At 43.7% G+C, this 23,339-nt stretch overlaps 1 protein-coding gene across 2 annotated transcripts in view; it reads right to left on the bottom strand.

The window, feature by feature from the left end:
• Positions 1–4,240: 4,240 nt before the first annotated feature.
• The window catches only part of LOC147701296 (uncharacterized), a 134,515-nt gene continuing 115,416 nt past the window's right edge, over positions 4,241–23,339 (bottom strand). For both annotated transcript variants that reach the window (XM_086930023.1, XM_086930024.1), the window contains 4 exons: positions 22,919–22,957; positions 18,895–18,997; positions 7,115–7,144; positions 4,241–6,088 (listed from right to left, as the gene is read on the bottom strand). In XM_086930023.1, the coding sequence (XP_086786149.1) occupies positions 6,019–6,088; positions 7,115–7,144; positions 18,895–18,997; positions 22,919–22,957 (242 nt within the window). In that variant the 3' untranslated portion in view covers positions 4,241–6,018. The remainder of the gene's footprint in view (positions 6,089–7,114; positions 7,145–18,894; positions 18,998–22,918; positions 22,958–23,339) is intronic.

Raw genomic sequence — 23,339 nt, 5'->3', positions numbered from 1 at the left:
TATATTTATGCTGCATGGAAGTCTAGAAGATTTGACTAAAGTCAGAGATGTGAGATTGATGACCAAGCAAGTTACGGTAATAAGAAAGTTTATTTGCTACTATTGCCTTGAACTACTGATGGCTAATTTCAAAATTTATTTTGCACTTTACTAAATGCATTAGTACTGTCTGAGGTTTTAGCATGGCTATATCTTTTGATCAATACAATTTTTATATTTCTACTTGTCTTTCGTACATGGATTTAATGAAATGTTTTAACTGGTATGGCATATATGCTTTTAAAGACTATTTTAGGCTACATCCACATGTGAGCGGCTGGTTTGTCTGACTGTCAAAGGGTAGCATAGTATCATTCTTGTTTATGGTTATAATACGTTCTTGGTCCTTCCCTATATGTGAAGCACTGGTTAATACTAAAATATTAAACAGAATCTGCTTGCCCGATTGTCGAAGAGCAGTATAAGGAACATTTTTTGTACTTTACTTTTATCAATGTAAGGCTGCTTAAAGTGAATGATAGTTCGCTAAGTTTTCATTTTGATGTCTGTATAGATACAATTGGACAGACGTTTATGTTAGCAAGGATGTTTAGGATGCTCATAGTATGATGCTCTTTGATGGCTATTTGCACAGGCGAGGATGTTAAGATCCATAGGTATTTCTTAAGCCACAAAGTCTATTTTATTTATTTATTTATTTATTTATTTATGCGTTTTTATATAGCGCGGACTTTACCCGAAGGTGTCAGAGCACTTCACAATAGGAACAGAACTGATACATGAGAACATTACAAGTGAACAAATTACAAAAACAAACGTTACATTACATGAGGCAAAAGTGACAATCGTGAGCAAACAAAATACAAGAGGAAGCAAACGGTGCATTACAGGAGGAAAAAGTGACATGTGTGCAGGTTACAAAAGCGTACAAAGTACAAGTAGAGTGTAAAATACTGCAATAAATGGAGGACACTCAAACACAAGAACAAACGTTACATAGGCAATGGTGGCACTTGTGCAAGTATCAAAAGCAAACAAAATGTAAGAGGTAGCAAACAGTGTGTTACAAGAGAAAAGTGACGTGTGCAGGTTACAAAAGAGTACCAAACACAGGTAAAAGGGGAATACTGCAATACATGGCAAACACTCAAACCACAAGAACACACTGGGAAGGCACTTCCATAGTCATGGAGAATAGAACTTTTCTATAAATGATCCATAATGAATTGCAAAAGCCGTTTTATAAGTTTGAAAGATGCCCTGTAAACGGGCTTCATACATTTCAAAAGCGTACCTGCAGCTGTAAACCCTGGGGCCTATTTACAAGCCCCTTGCTCTACCAGTGCATCACTACATGAAGCACTTTATTAGCCTCCTTGCACAGTTAAGGAAACTAATGATCCATTTGTTTTCATCTTATTATAACCAGTTGTACAATAATTCATGATGCATATTTCTGCTTTTTCTTAGTAGACAGGCTACATTTATCTGGCCTTATTTGCCATGTAGCAGTGGTCGAAGTGGGTGGGATCGGCAGGGCACTGGGTTCCCCTACTTCTTTAATACCATAGATTCCGCTCCCCTACTTTTTTGTTTTGAACATGCATCCCAGGACGTCAGAAATAGCCAAGGCCTGTAGATAAGGCTCGGCTTGTGGCCTTTCTGGGACGGACGGGCAGAAAAGGACTCTGTCTTTTCCTTCTTGCTCAGAGAAGAGTAGAACAGTGTCCACTTCTGCTCTGCCACTTCAAATACTCCCCTTTTCTTTCTTCTTCTTATTCCCTCTCTCTGTCTAGCTCCTTCTGACTTACTGAAAACCCTGGCTTCAAGAAAGGGTTCTCACCCTCTTTCCTACTTTCGTTTATTTGTTCCCATGTAAGATGGATCAAAAAAAGAAAAACACTTTTGCTGGGAATGTCATCTTTTCCTGACATTTTTCTAGTCCAAAGTGCAGCCTCGGGAATAAAAGGATCAAATAAGAAAAAAAAAAACGAAATAAAGCAAGACCGAGTGGTAGCAAAGTGGCCAAATTGATTTTATTCACACCCAAATACATTAGCACCATTCTACAGAGTTTGCCAGTGAAGCGCCACTTTTGTTTTGTTGTCTTTCTTTGAATAGCATTTTTTCCCAAGGCCGGGAAGTGCACCATTCCTGAAAGTACTGCAAGGCCTGATCGATAGGTGGGGTCGAAAACAAAATGTGTATGCGGCTCTGTGTATAGGGATATGATCTTTTTATCATACTGCTTAAGTTTTGTAAGGATATAAGCAAGGGATATTGAAAAGGGTCCATTCTGTGCCCTGTAGTCATGTCCTTAACTTTTCAGGCAAAAGCACTCACTGATTTCTGAATAGTGAGTGTAAAGGCGTTAAGGTAACCATGTTGTTCCTGCTTACATTTCACATGCTTTACTTAATTTTGCATTCCCTATGAGTGTTTGCTTTTTCACAAATGTTGTTACTTTTTTCCCAGGCAACATATTACTCATGTCCAGTGCGTAATTTAAATTCAGCCGCATCCAGGTATTTATAGTTGGGCACTATTGGCTTGCAGCTGAAGTCAGTGCAAGTTTTTTAGTGGGGGAGAGGAGAGGGCACTGTGTTCAGAGCTGCCAAATTTGAAACGGTGGAGCCAGGTTCATCCTTCATGACCAAACCACTCTTCTCAGTGAGCACATTCCCGTGCTAGACCATAGAAGGCGCCGCAAGACCGTAGAAGCCCTGGCGTCTTAGCACCAACAGGTCGACCATAGCAGTGGCAAGTGTGGGTTAACCTTGAAGGCCTGTCCACCACAATCCATGCTGAAGTTCACCTCCAGTCTTGAGGGCAGGCCTATAGAGCAGCACACCCTAGTGCAACAGTGACTCTGTCACTGAGGTCACTGGACCCTTGAGCAGGGTGGCTCTAGGGTGGTGCGACCGGTGCGATCTGACTTTGGGTGGGGGCGTCATGTTTGCAAGTATATTATGTTACTAAAAGCACTTGCTGCCTCCTTCCTTTTCTCCAGCAATTTTCGGCAACAATAACAAATGTCATGATAACTCCAGTGATTAATGTGCTTCCTAGGGAGAGATCTAGTGGAAGTTTTGAATCATGGAAAGGTAGCACAGTTCGTTAATGTGTCTGCTGCAAAAAAACCATGTAGCATGCAGATAGCGAACATTTGCAAACTGGGATACTTTGCAATTTATGTTAAAACTGCTCTTGTGGAAAACGGGAAAAGTGCTGATGACAGAAACTCCATGACCCTGAGACAAATGGCTTGTGCTTCCAGTTTTAAACGTATTTAGGACATTCTGTGATTGGAAACGTACGTGAATTTATTTTAATGTCAATAACTCATATTAAACCTTAAATAATCATGTGTAGCCCTTGGTTGAATTAAATGACATAATAAGCTGTAACTGGGCAGTGAAATACCAAACAAATACTAAAAATTGGAATGTTTTGCACATTCTGGCCACACCTCTGACTCCGCCCACTGACCCAATCCTTGGGTTATTCCCGCCCTCTGATTCTCAGCCCACAGTTCCCCTACTACTTTTTCCACACTTCGATCACTAAACCTTCTAAAATAACCCAAATCTTCACTGAATGCCCTGGAACTGTGCATGTTCTTGCAGTAGCTCAGCTCTTACACCAGGTAACAGGTAAGGTAAGGTGTGGAGAAGTGTGGCTCACTGGTTAGAGCAGGCAGACCCTGAAGCAGAGGTCAGACCCGGGACCAGGGTTCAATTCCCGATGCAGCAGGGTCTTGAGCTCAAATGTCCATGGACTCGATAATTCTCGCTTCGGTGCCTGACCTAATCATGGGTTCACACTCTGCAACTCTGGGCATTAAGCTTGCTTAATCTCCACAACGGCCCCCTGCGGCGGGATGCCTGGCTTTCACCTTGGGGATGCCCTGTAGGGGCTATCTCACAGGGAAAAGCCAGGACGGGTTCCCAAGGCAAGCGCGGAGATACCCCTTCGGGGGTCGATTCAGGCGCTATATAAGAAACATAATAATAATAACATACCTCAAGCAAATGTGATGCAGGGTGAGCTGGTGAGAAGAACACCATGCGCCGCCAGCCATTCAAAGATAGCTACCACATCCCCTCAACCTTTGTGGAAGTAAGTCAATGCAGCTAAGAAACATGCAATATTCAAAATACTTCCTGATGTGTTATCTGAACGTACTAAAGCACATCCAACAGATAATGATATTGTGCTAAAAGAAACACGGATCACAATATTAACATTTTTTAATTTTTTTTTATTTAATATATATGCATTTAAGATATATAGACAGTGCAGGCATTTAGACATAATCCTATTTTCTTTCATTTCAAGCAATTCCTTCTCTATAGTGCTCACAATGACAAACAATGTCAATATACCTTAGTTTATTTAAAAACGAATTTCCCTTTTGATCAAATTTAATAAAACAATTCGGTAGGTTACATTTGATTAAAAACAATTCCAGCAGGTTATATTTAATAAAAAACAATGTAGTCTTCCCATAATAATTTTTCCATTTAACACAATGCTAACACAATCCATCACATTAAAACATACAATGTGAGATGCAACAGACTCCAACCGGCGTATAAATGTACAGCCTCTACCGCAAGGCAGACAAAGATGTTCAGAGCCCATTAGAAATGGGAACCCAAACGTAAAATGTCCTCTCCAAGAGTTTTGACTAAAAAGCGGTCCTGTATTCAGCAATTGTGACAGATCCATTCAATCACATGCTGGTGATGACAGACCTTTAATCATCCTCTGTTGAGAAAACAAGGCTCAATACAATTCCAGATTAACATTTGGAATTTTGTCTTATTGTCACATAAAGTATAACAGACATGAGTGGTGCTGCAGACAAATCCACATATAAAACACATCCACACCACAGACAAGCGTGCGCCAAAACTTTTTGTACAACAGTTGATGGAAAACTCTGTCTGTGGCCTGTCTTATCTGTTATCATAGATCTGTTATTTTTTGTTCTTTACATTTTATTTGGAATTGGTGCCCTTCATTATTAATAAATTCTATAAAGATTAACTGTTAGTCATAACAAAGCGTGTTAATGCTGATGTATGTGAGGTGATAAAATAGAAAAAACCCTGAATATTATTGAAAACCACAGAAGGATTGTTGCACTAAACTGCTCCCTACACATTGGAATTAATTAATATCCCTGGACTTGCCCAAGATCACACACTTTCACCAGTGTGTTGTACCTAAACAGCGTGTAGACATAAGATGTGGGCTGGTGGCTGAAATGTTGACTTTGGGTGCAGAATCCCTGGGTTTCTCATCACAGTTCACAAACCTCTTTGATCCTAGCCCTTGCACTCTCTCTTTGAGGCTCTCTTTCCTCATCTAACAACTTTTCAATAGTACTTAGAACCAGGATTTGTGCCAGTGTATTAAGCAATATAAAAAACAAATAGACATTTGCATTACTCTCAAGAACACAACTCCAAAATGGCATTCAATTTCAAACTTAAGACAAATCTTGTTATTACAAACTCAAAGGAAACACCCCGTGGCACCTCCACCACCCTCTCACTTGGGTGGTACAACCTTATGCCCTTTGAATTCCGCTGAATGTGTTAACCTTACCTAAGAAAAGCATATGTTAGAGGAGCAGAAGTAAAGAAGCTGGAAAGGAACACGTGTGCTACCAGGATTAAATGATTTACATAGCCACAGAGGGCACATTACAGTTTTATACCCCAAATCAAGGGTACACATGAAATTATTATCTGCATGACAGAGGACATCAACAATATGCAATCCACAGGTCCTCCTAATAAGCATCCACTGCTACTACGAGGACCAGAAAGCATAAGTCAGTAATGGAGAAATAGTTGGTGAAATAAGTCAACCGCAGAACTCATATTTTCTCAGGAGGTGTCCTCAGCAGAAGCGCAGGAAGGGTATAGAAGAAGTGTTGGGCTCTCTCGCCGGAGTCCAGCATGAGACCGCTGGAGGTTTATGTTCATGGGACCATCGGATGCAGGATTAGATGCCATCTGGGACAGAAGTTCTGCTTGATGTTGCACTATCAAGCAATGAGGTTGAATTCGGACCACTGAAAAGAGAGAAGCAGATCACATCAGCCCTCCATGCAAAATTACCATTGCCAGAATGAGAATGTAATGTTTTGGGTTCCAATTACTGCACAGAACCATTTACTGATTCAAATGAGGCCTCTCTTGGTAAAATGTTAATAAAGTATCCTCACTATAGCTTACTGTACATTCCTAGGACCTCTAAGTCTTTATTTTGTCCCCATACCCCAGACCTGGGACAAGTGAGTACCTGTTTGTGGCACAGGTGAAACATTCTTCTCTGTGTTTCTTTTGCCCGCCAGCCTCCTGACCATGCTCCCTTTTACTCCTCCCATCCCCTTCTGCCTCTTAAATTCTTCCCTTAAATAGACTTCCTCTTTGGAGGTTGTTAGAGTCTTCAAGGATGGACTCCTAAACTATGGATTCAGGAGATACATGAAAGGACATCCTTCCACAGGGCCGCAATGAGAAGTTGTTTACGAATGTCCATAAACATGCACAGAATCACTTCCTAGGAGAAATCACCTTTACCTACAGAATAAATGATCCCTTAATGCATGTAAGTATCATGAAAACCATATGGTATAGCTTCCATAATTTACTAAAAATAGAAAATCTGCTGCTGTAGTTTCAATTCCATTAACATTTGTTTATACAACATAGTGTGCTTTCCTTCGAAGCCATATTGGCATCTAATTAAGTTTTCACACAATGGACATCATACTTGCCACATATTCATGTTGATGGTTACAAATACCATCTTGATATCCCCCCACCACCTTTGCCCATAGTGCAGTGTGTTGCTGCCCCGGTTACTGGGCCACTGCTCTGGCATCATCTCCTCCCCATCCCCCACCAATACCACTCCAAACCAGATCCGAGGACACATCGATAGGTGCCCCCTGCACCTTAATGATACCATTCTAGGTTATGGCAGCAGAACCTCTCCTCCTGCCCCTCTCTGTTAAATGACAAAAAAGTTGAACTTCTTATGATGCTGATCCTCACAGCAATCAAAGAATCAGGCTGTTCAAGACGAGACTCACCGTTCCATAGATTTCTTCTTTTCCTGCCTCCTAAGGAATGATAAAAAAAGAAATGACATTTATCAATGTTAAAAATGATTTTTCAGCAATTTTGATTGGCTGTCCTCAGCTAACACATCATATAACGAAAAGTGTCTCAGGGTCAACAAGACGAGTTAAACGTGTAAAAAGTCCAAAACACCACTAAAGTGTTACGAATGGGTAAACAGAAAATGTATATGTGAATGTTTGAAAGAGAGCACTACATCCCCAGGGTTTAGGAAAAATACCCATCAGTTCCCGCTCGGTACCGCCCTTTTGTCATCATATGGGTTCTCCTTATACCCAGGAGAAAATGCTATCTGTCACTAGATGTCGTTGTGACAGATGGGTAACCATTGAAAATGTGCGTGTAGATGGGTGGTACCAAAAAGTGTCTAAAAGGGTAACTGATTTGCAGTGCAAAAAGTGAAAAGTGAAAGTGAGTAAGTGAGGTATATAAAATTGGATGGAAGTGAGTAGAAAAGGGATATATTTTAATTAGCTCTCTCAATTCCTCCAATGTTAAAAATAAGGTGAAAAAACAGATTTAACAAAATATCTCTCTGCAGGAAGGGTCGACATGTTTCAGCATCCGTGGCTTCCAAGTTTGTGCCAATGCTTTCTTCAGGACCAGTATGTTTGCAACTGCATTATATAATGATAAAATAAAGCTATATAACCTGTTGACTCCAGGTCATACTATAGAGCCCAAATAACACAATGCATCACCCCACCTGGCTGCAGCTCAGGTAAGTGGAGCACCGCTCTGTCCGTCGGTACTCCAAAGCCTCCCTCTGACCCCCCCAGACAGCGCAGAGGGAAGCTTTTGAGTACCAACGGACAGAGCGGTGCTCCACTTACCTGAGCTGCAGCCAGGTGGGCTGATGCATGATCCTCCTGCCTTTGAGGCTCTCTAGTATGACCTGGAGTCAACAGGTGATATAACTTTATTTTATCATTATATAATGCAGTTGCAAACATACTGGTCCTGAAGAAAGCATTGGCACAAACTTGGAAGCCACGGATGCTGAAACATGTCGACCCTTCCTGCAGAGAAATATTTTGTTAAATCTGTTTTTTCACCTTATTTTTAACATTGGAGGAATTGAGAGAGCTAATTAAAATATATCCCTTTTCTACTCACTTCCATCCAATTTTATATACCTCACTTACTCACTTTCACTTTTCACTTTTTGCACTGCAAATCAGTTACCCTTTTAGACACTTTTTGGTACCTCCCATCTACACGCACATTATCAATGGTTACGCATCTGTCACAACGACATCTAGTGACAGATAGCATTTTCTCCTGGGTATAAGGAGAACCCATATGATGACAAAAGGGCGGTACTGAGTGGGAACTGATGGGTATTTTTCCTAAACCCTGGGGATGTAGTGCTCTTTCACACATTCACATATACATTTTCTGTTTACACATTTGTAACACTTTATTGGTGTTCTGGACTTTTTACACGTTTGACTCGTCTTGTTGACCCTCAGGCACTTTTCGTTATATGATGTATTACCGGGGCATGTGTCTGTTAGGTGGTCGTTAACCTCACCCTTAGACCCCCTTTCTAACTTTGTCTTATTGTCCTCATCTAATCACACTATGTCTCCATGATTGAAGGGACATTTCAGATGAGGTAGTTCACGAATGGATTTTAGTACAAATAAAACACCTCCACAGGATACCACCATGTATAAGGGGGCAGAAGCAGCACCTATCTACCATACTGTAAAATTCATTTAAGGTAGAGAGTCTATAACTGTTCACAAGACTACTGAATCAAGAGAACAAGACCAAGAATTAATTGTTAGTATATAACTACATGCTACCAGGAAGCAATGCCTACTTTCTGGTCCTTCAAATCGGCAAAACAGTGTATTGTGGGAATTGCAAATTCGGTTATTTTCCACTAAACTAATCAGATTAATTTAATGATTTGCAAAATTATTTCCAATTACTGGGAAATCATTGTTGTGGCCACATGGTTCCACCTCTTGACTCTAAAGGCAGTGATTTTACCAGTGGTAAAACAGGCATGTAATATTTTAGGGGTTAAACCCTTCATTTCTCTAAAGGAATTGTGCTATTTCCAAAGAGAGATACCCCTATTTATCGCTATAATTATTAATTTGAAATATAAAGGCCCCTCTATGTTTTATAGGAGTTTAGTATTAGCGATAGGGGGGTTACAGCCAATGCCCAGTAGAGCTTTGGGGCAACGAGGGGACAACCTCCTCCCTTTAAATTACACTATTTTCTCTTAGTATATTTCCCACGAGACTACTCAAACTAAATTGGACGACGTTGTATATGCATAAGTCTACAGAATTTAAAATATCAGTTTTTAAAAAGTTCCAGATAAATACTTACATTTTAGGTGAATGGAATAAAGCGATATTGAACCCTTTAGTGAAAAAGCCTTCATTCAATGCAAATGACTGGAATATTCTTAGTCCTTGTACCCTGTCCCCTGTTTCTACTAAACTTTAGTAAGACTCGTTTTTTAACAGGTAACCTTTAGAAAGGATGGTTTCTTACAGGTAAACTTTATTAAGAATAGTTTTTTAATAGTCAAACTTTAGAAGGGTAGTTTTCTTTCAGGTAAACTTTAGGAGGAGTCGTTTTTTAATGGGTAAACTTTAGAAAGAGTAGTTTTCTTACAGGTAAACTTTAGGAGGAGGAGTTTTTTAACAGGCAAACCTTAGAAAGGGTAGTTTTCTTTCAGGTAAACTTTAGGAAGAGTAGTTTTTTTTCAGGTAAACTTTAGAAAAAGTTGTTGTCTTACAGCTAAACTTTAGGAAGAGTAGTTTTTTAACAGGTACATTTTAGAAAGGGTAGTTTTTTCACAGGTAAACTTTAGAAAGAGTAGTTTTTTCACAGGTAAACTTTAGAATGATTAGTTTTCTTACAGGTAAACTTTAGGAAGAGTACTTTTTTAACAGGTAAACTTTTTAAAAAGTAGTTGTCTGACAGGTAAACTTTAGGAAGAGTAGTTTTTTTTTTTTTTAACAAGTACACTTTTGGAAGATTACATTTCCAACAGGCACAAGACTTCGCAGATATACATGGTGTGCTCAATTCTTTTCATCTGGATTTTGGATTAGGCAAAATCATGAATCAGCAGATCTGTCTGTGGATTATGACATCCAGTGTGAGTGAATGATGAAGGTATCAGAGCTTTTTTATCTTTTAGACTTATCAGCTGGCCTCAATGGCTCACATTAATGTTGCAGGTAAAGACTGTCATTCAGCTTCAAGGTTCAGGAGAATACGTTTTTAAACAAGCTTTCCACTGGATTTTGAGTTTAGCTTTTTCAGACATTAGAACTATTTGTCGTTAGCACACTTCTCTCGAGTTTCTTTCCTTATTTAATTTAGAGGCAGAATTTAGTTCGGTGTGCAAGTGACATTTTTGTTCAACGTGTGTATGACATTTTGGTTTATGCTAGTAAATTGAGCGAGTGAACTACTGTTGTAATATTCAGGACAGAGGCAGCTAAAAGTAGCAGATTACATTCCACTTTGAAGTTGTTCCTGTGTCCTGCCCGGCATCAGTAATATTGTCCACCAAGGTTTCACGATTCAGCCATGGACAACGTGCTCACACTGCTCACTTCTCACTAGTGGAGAAGTTGCAGCATGACGTCATGCCAGGTGAGCGTTTAGGGGAAGGGAAATCCTTTAAAGAGAGTAATTTTCTCTCTGGATTTCCCTTCTCTTTTAGAAACTCAGAAGCAGCAACATTGTCGTGGTGTCACCAGGGCTTTAGGTGGAAGCTTTTTCAATATGATATACAAGCCATAGTTGCTGCTTATTTATCTCATGCAACTAACAATCATTGACAAAGCCAATAGTCCTGACTTTTTGTAGGTATGATGTTACTTATTGCATCATATATCTGGATGCAATGACAAAAACAGCAAAATACAAGTCGGGCGGCACACTATGCTAAGCACAGATTTTTGGCTTGCATGTTTTTAAGCCAAGCCCTTAATTACACTTGCCACACCCCCGCCCCCTTGAGAGACCCCCCAGTTTTTTCATCCCACTTAAAGCCTTACATGTAAGTGATCACAACTGGAAGTAGTCGTATCCAGCAAATGGTTTATGGTTTACACCACTTTAAAATAGTGCAAAGGGGTTCTGCGTCTCTAGTCAATGTTCTCTTTAGTAGAGATTATCGGCCAGATTCATCAAGCTTAATTGCGCTTGCAAAGGGCCAGATTCTGAGAATCTGGCCCTTTGCGAGTGCAATTTTTGCATATGGGATTCATCATCCCAAATGCAAAATTCGCTAATAAAGAATTCGCACATTTGCGAGGAATTGAATTTAAGGAATCTCTATTTGAGATTCCTTAAATGCAATTCATGAACCATTTTAAAATTGCGAAATCGCAATTTGGGGCCGCTATTTACCGCGAGGTCAAACCTCGTGGTAAATAGCGAAAACTTAGAAAAATGCATTTAAATGCATTTTTCTAAGTTGCATGTTACACACACACATGTCCTTTGGACATGTGTGTGCGCAACACCAATGTAGATTATATTTATGGGGTGCAACAGGGTGTCCTTTGGACACCCCTGGCACCCTTGAAATCGCATCCTTATTTGCGATTAATAAGTAATGTGTAGGAATCGCAATTTATTTAGCGATTCCTACATGAATCCCATTTTGCAAGTCCTTAATAGCGATTCCTTAATAATCGCTGTTAAGGACTCGCAAAAGGGCACTATGATGAATCTAGCTGTAAGCCTCTACCACCCACCCCTCCCTGGCTTCGAGTCTGTAAAAGTCTTCACTTCAAAGCTTCCGATGCACAAAGCAATGTGTGAAGACGCCCCTGACTTCATTGCCTCCAGGGTTACCTACACCTAGTGCCTAACACTCAATGTCAGGCTCTGAGGATGGTCTTTTCATTGCCAAGATCTGGAGCTGCCGCTCAGACCAGTTAAGAAGTGAAAGTTGTCTGAGCAGGTTTGTGTCGCGCTCCCCCAAAGGAAGACACAGGAGCCGTGATGCTGGTAGGAAACACGTCTTTATTCTTTCGTGTCCACCTCCTAACTAACTGTTCTTTCCTCACTTCCTTTCCTCCCCACGCCCCTTCCTCTCCTGCCTGTCCTGTCGCAGACAGGGGTCAGGCAGCCACGTCATGACATCTCCCCCTTTTGTACAAAGTCTTACTGTGCCTTAGATCACTTCAATGAGACTATCCGGCCGTCTGGTTTGCCGTCTGGGTCGATCAGCTTGTTCTGGTGTCCTGATTCGGTGATGTATGGGATAATCCCATCTTGTCGGACTGGAATGACTGAGGTCACTGCTCCTGCTTCGACTTTCTGAGTCAGTGGAGGACTCCCAGTATTGACTTTCATGCCGTCTCTGAGGGTTGCACTTCTTAAAGTGTGAAATATTTCTGGTGATCCGTTTATGATCGCCTTCTGCTGTAATCATAGTTCCTTTCTGGCGACTGACTTTCAAGGGATGTGTGAGGTAGCGGCTGTCTGCTTTTGTCCTTCGATCGCGCCAGACCATCACCCAGTCTCCTTCTTGGATATCCGCGGGTCTCGCGTGTCTACGTTGATCAGCGTATGTCTTCATCTTCAGTTTCTTTCCATAGTCTATGTTAACCAGTGTTTCATGATCAATGTTTGGAGCTTGAGGTTGGAGTGTGTTGTCCAGAGTGGGTAGTCGGGTACGAGGGACTCTTCCCAACATTAGAGTGGCTGGACATTGATTGGTAATATTGTGAGGCGTGGTGCGATATGCCCTCAGCACTTCATTCAGTGCTTGTTGGATGTCTCGGTGAGCCAGTTCCGCTTGCTGCACTGCTTTCTTCAGAGTTCCCATGAAACGTTCCACCATGCCATTGGCTTGGGGCCATAGTGGTGTGATCTTTTGATGTTTAAAGTCAAGGTGTTTTGCGAAGTCTGCAAATTCGTGGCCATTAAATGGGGGTCCGTTGTCTGACTTAACTCGCAGCGGGATGCCCCATGCTGCGAAGGTTTCGTCGAGTACTGGAATCACTGCGGTTGCCTTGGTGGATGATATCAGGTGTGCAAATGGAAAGCGGGAGTATTCGTCCATAATGATGATGATGAATTGGCTTGATTTCAGGGGCCCGAAGAAATCAATGGCGACTTGTTGCCACACTCCTTCAGGTAGTTCCGACATCTGTAGGGGAGCCGGTGGTTCGTCACGGCTTACCAGCTGACACGAGATACAGTCTTTGAGTGTGGTTTCTACCATCTGATCTAGTGCCGGAAACCAGACGCACTCTCGTAGAGCCTTTTTGGTGGCACTTATCCCTCGGTGGCCTTCATGAGCGAGGTTAATCACTCCTTATCTCAGTCTTTGAGGAATGACAATCCTCCCCCCTCTCAGGATTAGGCCTTCCTCGCTGATGGATAGTTCCTCATGAATGTGTTTGAACGCCGTGATCTCCTGAGACTTCTGACTTGGGTCTTCTTTCACATGTCGCCATGAGTTGTTGCGGATGCGTTCTGTGACGTTCTGGATAATTGGATCTTGAATAGATGCTTCTTGAATTGCTTCAAGAGGAACTGTGGGAGGGCACGCTGTGTCAATGACAAAATGTATATATTGTTCAGCCACGGAGCGCACCTCCTTGGTGGTAGTCTTAGGGTGTCGGGACATGTAGTCTGCTGGATTATCCAACTTCCCGGGTTTGTGGACAATGGTGTAAATGTAGTCCTGGAGACGTAAGCCCCAGCGCTCAATGCGCGGAGGCATCTTGGCCATAGGATTGGCAAAAATAGTGACAAGTGCTTGGTGGCCAGTGATAATAGTAAAGTGTTTGCCATAAACAAAAAGATGGAAATGTTCGCAGGCCCAGACCACTGCCAGGCTCTCCTTCTCAGGTTGAGAGTATCGTTTCTCAGTATCGGTGAGGCTGCGACTGGCATAAGCGATGATGTGGCACTGGTCCGAGTCTTTTTGATATTGTGCTAAGATGGCGCCAAGGCCCACCGGGCTGGCGTCGACAGTAATTTCAGTTCGTTTCTTAGCATCAAAATAGGCCAGGTTGATGGCAGAGCTGACAGCATGCTTGATTTTGTGGAAAGAGCGGTCGCATGCATCGGTCCACGCAAAGGGCTGACCTTGACGAGTGAGCTCTCTTAGAGGGTGACTGATGGTAGCGAAGTCCTGAATATAACGAGCACAATAGCTCGCCATGCCGAGGAAGGAACGGAGATCACTTACATCTTGCGGCGTTGGTGTGTCTGCAAGGGCTGAGACTTTGTCAGGGTCAGGTGTCATGCCATCCTTTGAAAAAATGTGTTCCGTGTTGGATGCAGGTCGGACAGCGGCACTACTACTATTAGACCTTAGTGCCGCGTTCGACACTGTATCGCACGGGATCTTACTTCAGCGACTAGAGGAAGTGGGAGTCAAGGGCCTGGCCCTATGCTGGTTTCGATCTTTCCTTATGGATCGATCGTTCCAGGTTGCGATTCCACCGGGCAAGTCCAAACCATACCCGTTGTCCCTGGGGGTCCCACAGGGGTCTTCATTGAGTCCCACGCTTTTCAATCTGTACGTGAGACCGCTGGCTGCGGTCGTCAAACAGTGGGGCCTGACGATGGTCTCATATGCTGATGACACGCAGCTGGCGGTCACGTTGAGTGGAGACTCTGATGTGGAGGCCCTCAGGTTCAGGGATGGTCTGCATGCCGTGGCCAATTGGATGAATGCTAACTGTCTTCAATTGAACACCAAGAAGACAGAGGTCATGGTGGTTGACAAACAAGTGGGGCTGTGGGGTGATGATTGGTGGCCTTCTGAACTGGGTGTGACCCCCTCTCCGGCTTCGGAGATAAAAAATCTTGGGGTTTGGCTAGACTCTACACTTAGCTTCACCTGTCACACGAAGAGGGTAGCGGCCTCCTGTTATGGCGTCATCAGAGGTCTCAGGCCCATACTGAAATTTTTTGATGCCCCCACCAGACAGCTGGTGGTTCAGGCATCAGTACTGTCCCGGCTGGACTGTGCCAGCTCGCTCCTGGCCGGGCTTAATCAGGCGGAACTTACCCGGCTGCAGCGTGTGCAAAACGCAGTAGCCAGAGTAGTGGTAGGTCTGCCTAGGCGGTGCTCGGCAGCAAAAACGCTGCACTCTCTCCATTGGCTCCCTGTTAAGCAGAGGATTGAATTTAAAGTGCTTTGCCTGGCATTTAAAATTTTCAAAGGCATGTCTCTCCAAATCCTGGCTACTCTTTTAACTCCTTATGTTCCTCGTCGAGCATTGAGATCGTTAGGCCAGAATTTAGCAGTGGTTCCCCGCTTCAGGCTGAGTAGAACCGGCGGCCGCTCCTTTCGAGTGTTAGCTGCGAAGTGGTGGAATCTTCTTCCCTGTGAGATCCGGGCTATAGATGATCTTCTCCAGTTCAGGCGCGCCATCAAAACGCTTCTGTTTGTTTAATGGCTTAGCTTTTTCATTATCCCTCTCTATTTGATGTTGTGTTGTGTCTGTCTCTTCATAGCGCCAGGACGCCCCTTTGCTGGGGCAGCTGTGCGCTGTATAAATAAAAATAACATAACAATAACATAACATAACATAGAATTTCAAGGTCGATTTGTGAAACTCGCATTTGGCTGCGTTCAGAGTCAAGTTTCCATTCAGCAGAGCATGGCATACTCTGTCTAGGGCTGTATCATGTTCAGTTTGATCTTGTCCGAACACCAGCAGGTCATCGCTATAGTTGAATGCATTTGGAATTCCTTGGATTACGCGCCTGATAGCCTCTTGAAAATTTTTGGCTGCTGATGATATGCCGAAATTCAAGCGCTTATAACGGAAGAGTCCTTGATGGGTTGTGAATGTGGTAATGTAGCGTGACTTATCATGAAGTTCAAGCTGGTGATAACCCTTATTGAGGTCAAGTTTTGAGAATACTGTGGCTCCGCTGAGACGAGCAATCATATCACTGATGTGTGGCCCAGGGTGGCGTTCTCTTTCAACTGCTACGTTGGGTGCACGCATGTCTACGCACAGGCGCACTTTGTTGTCCTGTCCTTTTTTTGGTACGACCACCACAGGCGATACCCACGGAGTTGGGCCTGACGTGCGCTCAATGATGTCGGTTTTAAGCAGCTCCTGAAGTTTGTCATCCACGGCCTGTTGCAGATGAAACGGTACCTTCCTCTGGTGTTGTGCCACTGGCGTCACACGCTCATCAATATGCAATTTGACCTTGAAGTGATTTAATTTTCCTAGTCCTTTGAAAAGATTTGGGAATTTTGCGACGATGTCCGCGGCATCTTCAGTCATGTAAAGAAGTTCCATGAGCTTCAGTCTTTCGGCCGTCGGCAGGCTGAGCAGGCAGTCAGCCACATCCGGGTCCTCAACAACATGGATATAAGCTGGGATCTGTCGGTCTTTGTATGACAAAGTCGTGCTGAAACGGCCTAGGCATGGTAGTGGCTTCCTGGACATCCACGTGAATATTCGAACAGCTGCTGGTTCCAGTTTGGGACGTGGTTTCATGCTCTGGTATTCTAGTGCACAGATGTAATTTAATGAGGCTCCCGAGTCCAGGACGAATTTTGCCGGGTGTTCCCCTATCCGGATGTCCAGTTTCGGATATTTCTTCAGACCGTCTGGATCTGAGACCATACAGATGTATTCGTCACTGTCTTGTGACACCGGTGTGCGTGACGGTGATTCGCTGGATGTTGACTTTCGTGATCGATATGAACCTATGGACCGGACACTTGACCGGGAGGAGCTGCAGGAGCGTCCTTCTCGCCCCTTTACTGCACGGGCATGATGCTGTGTGGAAGATCGAGTTTTTGATGATCTTCGTCCTAAGCGTTGGGTTTGACAGACAGTCTCAAAATGATTTTCCCTGTCACAGCGGTGGCACCTTTGTCCGATGGCTGGGCATTGTCCTGAGTGGGGATATTCCTGGCCGCATCTGTAACATGCAGGCGCTGTTCTGCTGGGCTTAGTGTGTCGCGATTCATGCGATTCATAACGTGCTGCCGGCCTCCGGGAGGATGTGGAATGCGTTGACTTGCTTGATTTGTGGCGATCTGTCTGATGTTTCTTTTCCTTGTGTACCTGCATTCTGAAGGCTTGCTCCTTCCTATCAGTCTTGTTGACCTCCATTTTCTTTGCGTTGTCTTCCGCCTGGTCGTTTATGCGTGTCATTTCCTCAATTTCTTCAAGGGTGTAATGTTAGTGACTCAGAGTGACACCCTTCAATTATGCGGAGCCGTAATGCATCCTCGGTGTTGAAGTCGTCGAATTCGCAGTGTCGGGCTAGCCATCTGATGCGCACGATGAAGTCGCACATGCGCTCATCTTTCTCCTGAGTGGCTAGGTTGAATGTGTAGCGCTCGTAGTCTAAGTTATACTTGTGTAGAAATCTTCGGTCAAGGGCTCCCTTGACATCATCGTATGGGGCAGTGGCCGCATTGGGCAGCTCTCTAATGATCTGCGTGATATCTTTTCCCACCAGATTCCGTTGAGCTATTAGCTTCTGTTTAGGGTCTTGTACTTGGGACCCAGTCATGTAGTCTTCAAAATCTTCGGACCAACTCTTCCATTTAGGTCCCATGCTGCTACCGGACGTCAGTTCCAGGGGTTCTGGTGGTCTCAAGTATGGCACTCCCATGACCGCTGGGTGTGTTGGCGCTACCAGTGGTGGGTTGCCTGGGGCTGCCGTTGCTGTGGGTGCTCCTCCTGACCCACTGGTTGAGCTGGTGACTGACATTTCTGTTTATTTGGCTTTTGCAGTGTCTTTGAGTGAAATCTGTATCTTTTATTTAAAGGTGCCTGACTTCAAAATGGCCGACACAAAATTTTCAATGGGAGTCTATGGGTGATGCCTGACCTTAAAATGGCCGCCACTCGGGACACGTGGCTTCAGGTAAAGTTTATACTTGCAGCCTCCAATGCTTTCTGATAGGCGTCTGAAGATATTTGGTATATCTGCCGAGTCAATGCAGGCCGACTATTTGCTTTTCAGGACTCACCCTCTCATACCCGACCGTTGCAGTCGATCGTTAGGTGCTCCTCGATTTTCGCGCCGTTTTCGCGCCAATTTTCACTTTTGGCCGCACTTCTGGCTGCTTGTGGCGTCGCACGCCGGGCGTCTTTCTCATTCACGCAGGCAGCTTGTGGAGTCCGCCGGATAACACTTTTGGGCAGCAATCACAGGCAGCGTGTGAGCACTTCGTTTCTCTTGCTCCACATGCGCCGCCCGACACAGGCTGCAGGCTCTCCGTTCTCGGCCGCTCACAGGCGGCAGGGGGTTTGAGCGATGTGGGACTTCATCTGATCCCACCCTCGTCGCCAGTGTCGCGCTCCCCCAAAGGAAGTCACAGGAGCCGTGATGGTGGTAGGAAACACGTCTTTATTCTTTCGTCTCCACCTCCTAACTAACTGTTCTTCCCTCACTTCCTTTCCTCCCCACGCCCCTTCCTCTCCTGCCTGTCCAGTCGCAGACAGGGGTCAGGCAGCCACGTCATGACAGTTTGGAAAACTCCTTAGAGATCCGGCTCTTTGATCTCTTGAACCCTCCTTCTCAAGGTTTGTACAACTTCTTGTAGGAGAGAGGTGTTACATGAAAGTGCTAAAAGGCTCATGCATACTTTGGGCCCAACAAATAAAGAATAGTGCTAAAAGGCTCAGGCATACTTTGGGCCCAACAAATAAAGCGTAACTTGACCTGCCAGTCACTCTATTTTCAGGCTCTGATTTCACCTTTCGCTTCATCTGCCAACCCTTACCTCCTGTGGCACCACCAGAAGAAGATACCACCAACAGCTGCCAGAACTGCCAGAGCTGCAATGACACAGCCAGCAATGACAGCAGGGGACGCAGAAGACGCCTCTGTAGGAAAGAAAGAAAGAAAGAAAGCAGGAAACACTTTTACAACTGGTTCTGTTTCAGAAATCGAAGCATCGAACGAGGAATTCAGGATAGTTTAAATCGCAAGAAAAACGTCCTCATTTTTTTAAAGGCAGAGGCGCATTTATTAGGCTTTTTGAAACATTGGAGCAGCAAAGAATGTGCACACAACTAGTGCATGTAACACAGCTAGGGCGGCCGAGCAGTGGCTTCATAACAGACACAACCAGCCATTCTGCGCCCCTGCTTTGTACAACGGCATTCTGAGCCCTCTTAATGCCACCAGGCTGCTCCTGTTTCTGGCATCTTGCTAGAGTACAAATATTTACTTCACAAGAGTGGCCAGAAGGAACACAGAAAGATTCAAAATACTCAATAAAAGACAAAAAGTAAGACTTGAATATTCAAGACGCAGAACGGCTGGCTTCGGCCAGTGGTGAGAACTCATCCCCTTTAGGAAACACAGTAAATGCCTCAAGGTAAATGAAATTGAATATCACAGCAGATAGGGACCTCCTAGTTGGGGTATCTGCTGTGTCACATAATTGTCGACAAATGTCACTGCTAACACCTTTATCCCACAACCAGTGCTTGATTTGTGAAAATAATAAGTTCCTGGTCCCTTGTCAGGAGGCCACTACAGCTTGCACCACCAATTTCCCCTGTCAGCGCTGCCAAAACAAAACAAATAATCATCACACTCCTAAAAGTGTGACAACTCAGACTATACCAGGCCCCAAACTATAAGAATGGCTTGGGCGGCAGGTATTAGCCATTGTAATGTATAAACATCTGTTGTTGTGCTCATCTCTAAATTATACAGCCAGCGCCATCATGTAGCAGACTGTAATATTTGCCGGTGTTGACAATTAAGTGGCGGCGCGGAGCACCGCAAACCACCAGCTCAAATTAAGCACTGCCCACAACCCCAGGATGCACGGTGCTAAGCTGGTTGACAAGTAATGGAAGCGGAGACAAAAGATACCAGAGATCCAGGACACTAAGGGCCAGATTTACTATGGACTTAAGTTGTCCTTGCGTGAGGCAACACAAATCCTAAATGGGTGGGGAACCTATTCATCAATAGTTTACCAATAGTTCGAGCAACGCAGAAAAACAATTACTGCACTATGAATGCGCTGAACAGTGCCATCCATACCAAGATATGGCACTGATTACCTCACATTATGTGGATGGAGCACTTGCGATTGCCTAGTGGTAACGCAGGCACCTTTGCACAATGGTGAAATGATTCCTACGTTACAGAGACAATTATTTCTGTGAAGGGGTACTCTCCTGCACAACAACAATCCTTAGAGGCAAACTCTTTTTTTTTCTGTGTGTGCTGCAAAATTCAACATACTTGAAAAGAGGAATCAACATGAAAAAAGTTATTTGTAAATCTGGGTTTGCTTCATAATACATGGGAGGGTGCACAGGAATACCCATGCTCCACCCATGTAATGCCTAACCAACGCAAAATAATGCAAAACATTGCTATGCACTGTGCTGCATTGCTTTGCATTTACCAAACCACAGAAAGCCAGATACATTTACTTTGCGTGGCGTAGTAAAAGCCACAATGGGTTTTGCATCAAGGTTGAGCCACACAAGTAATTAAACCCTAATGCAAAATTGCAGTAAATCTGGACTGGAATTTACAAAGCCACGCATAGGGCGAATTGTGATCCCATACAGGACTTCGTAAAGAAATGCAACACATTGGAGCAGCTTGCGCTTTGTTGTGTTACATTACATTGGCGGAGCATGGTGGTCCCCGTACATCCATCCATGGAATTTGACGCAATCACAGATTTACTAAAGGCAGTAAATATGGGATTGCACCAAAATGTGCGCCTACCATAGAGACGTGTAACAAGGAGAAAGAGCACTATCTCACCTCATTATTTCCTCTTTCCATGTGTGCTGCATTCTGCAGCACACATAAAAGAATAAGTGTCAATGGATTGTTTTTGTGCAGTAAGGTTTCCCTTCCTGCCTATAATGCAGGCAACCTTGTACTAGGAGGGAGCAGAAGAGCGCCATATGTTAATTAGACAAGGCGCATTTCTGCTCTCTGTTCACGCAACGCAGCACAGCGTTGTCTGACACATTAGTAAATCTGGCCCCAAGAGACTTGGGCTGCAGAAGACTCTTTACACACGCTAGGGAACTGGCTGCTTAGAGGGAGATATTATGACAAGCACAGCCATAAACCTACAATATAGCGTCTTGACCTAGATCACATTATCCAGGCAACATTATTAGCCCGAATTTAAAGAGACCCCCACAAGGGGCTGCCTGGCTTTCTAAATGTCTTTTTAGAAAGCAAGAGTCACTCTGAAGCAGAGGGAAACGCAGAAAAAGAACTGGGCAAAGATAATCAAATAGTGTCTCTTCCCACGACTCTCTGGAAAGCCATGGAAAACACAACTACACACTTCAGGATTTCGTGGCACTATACATGCTCTGTCGGCTGTAGTGCACTCACTTAGCCCTGTCGGACTTAAGCATTCAACCTGATAGAAGTACCTCTTCAATACCAAACTGTCATCAGAGGTGGTCTCCTTTTACACCTCGGCAGACATTTGTGGGGCCACAACGGATGTTGCAGACAGTGAAACTCAAACATATTTCGTTCCAATAAAGGAAACAGATTCAAGAGGAAAACCATCACTTCTTTTTAGTAGCTGGCCCTTTCTCTAATTAAGATAGCCACACTTGTTCAGACTGCCCTTGACAATTGTACATGCTCCTCTTGGTAGGCCATCAAGTCAACTCCCTCTGAAACACTGGAGAAGTAGCCCAGTTCCTGGTGAAGAGCCTTCCTGCAAAAGGAATCATTCTGCTGAGGCTTAATGGACAGGAAGGAAGGGCTCGAGCTAGAGCCTTAACCACGGGGAACATCCTTTACAACGCAACTTTTACCACGCAGTGCCTTTACGACGCAACTTTTACAACGCAAACCATTACAACGCATTGCGCTGGGGGGCGCTCTAGGATAGGGAATAGGTTTAATGTACTATCCAACACCTTCCCTACTATCCACGGGGACTGGAGTTGGAATAGTAAATTAAACTATTCAGCTATCCAGCGTCCAAAAGCACTATGCGTTGTAAAGGCATGCGTTGTAAAGGCATGCGTGGTAACAGCATGCGCTGTAACGTCATACATCCCTTAACCACAGTAGTTAGCTGTCTGTCAGCAAACAGTGAAGAATTCACAGCCTTCTACTCTGAACGGTCACATGAAGCCACATCATACTCAGTGCGTGCCTCCCCATTCTCAGTCAAGATAGAAGGCTACAGATTTAACATAGACTCCAATCTTGGGGTACCTTTAAGGCACTGGTGTTAGCCATATTTTGATAGTGCTCCCCCATCGCCGACCCACTCTCTCCGCTATTTCAATCAGGACAGCCCAGCCGTATTCTCCCTGCACTTTGTTTACCCTAACAAACTGGGCTACTTAGCGCCTCGAGGCCACCAACTAAACAATTGCTAATTATTTATGGAAGCGGGAAACGAAGATGCCATTGATGGTGGAAATCCAGCACCAGTGTCTCTTGCAAGGAATATCTACTCTAAGGGAATAGAAGTGCTGAGTTTCTACAACATAACATAACTATGCACTCAGCTGTGCGCCAATAATGTCCCTTCATCAATCTATCTTCAAAAGTACATATGAAAGGGTAAGTGTGTGATTTAGGTAAATTCCAGCTAACTCCTTGGAGTAGAAGGTCTACACTTAGGACATTTTTAACAATCCACTTGTTTTATATATGCGAAAACTAAAAACAAAATATGTATTGATGATTTAGTAAAGAACAGACAGAAACATACCTAACTGTTCATTTGCAAAGTTATATTTAATCTCTGTGAACCTATCTGCTCACAAACTCACCATTTCCTGTGTGTGCTGTTGGGTTGGTTTTGGTAGTCACTGAAAATCAGGAACAGAAAGAAAAAGTTTCAACTTAGATTTTCACAAAATGTGAACACCTTTTGGTACAGAATGAAAAACATGGAAACAGCTCCTGCATGGTAAACTGGGAGAAATGACTTAGATGTGTATTTGAACAGATATACAATGACAGTAAAAAGTGCCATTGGCCTTCCTCACCGTGTCTTCTTTACAGCATCCTGTTTAATCCGACTGCCTGGCTTCATTTGTATAGCGAATTAAATTAACCATATCTCCTCTAGGCACTATCTCTTACACAACGTGACAAGCAGAAGTTTAAGAGGAGTTGATTTTAAAGACTAAAGAAAATAACGTGATTTAAAATGGAAAGGTATAAACCATTCCTCATGTTAGAACACTG

This window comes from Lissotriton vulgaris, chromosome 7 (assembly GCF_964263255.1).
Source record: "Lissotriton vulgaris chromosome 7, aLisVul1.2, whole genome shotgun sequence".
Taxonomy (NCBI): domain Eukaryota; kingdom Metazoa; phylum Chordata; class Amphibia; order Caudata; family Salamandridae; genus Lissotriton; species Lissotriton vulgaris.
The sequence above is the reverse complement of the archived record's forward strand: the minus strand, read 5'-3'. Positions and strand labels throughout refer to the sequence as shown.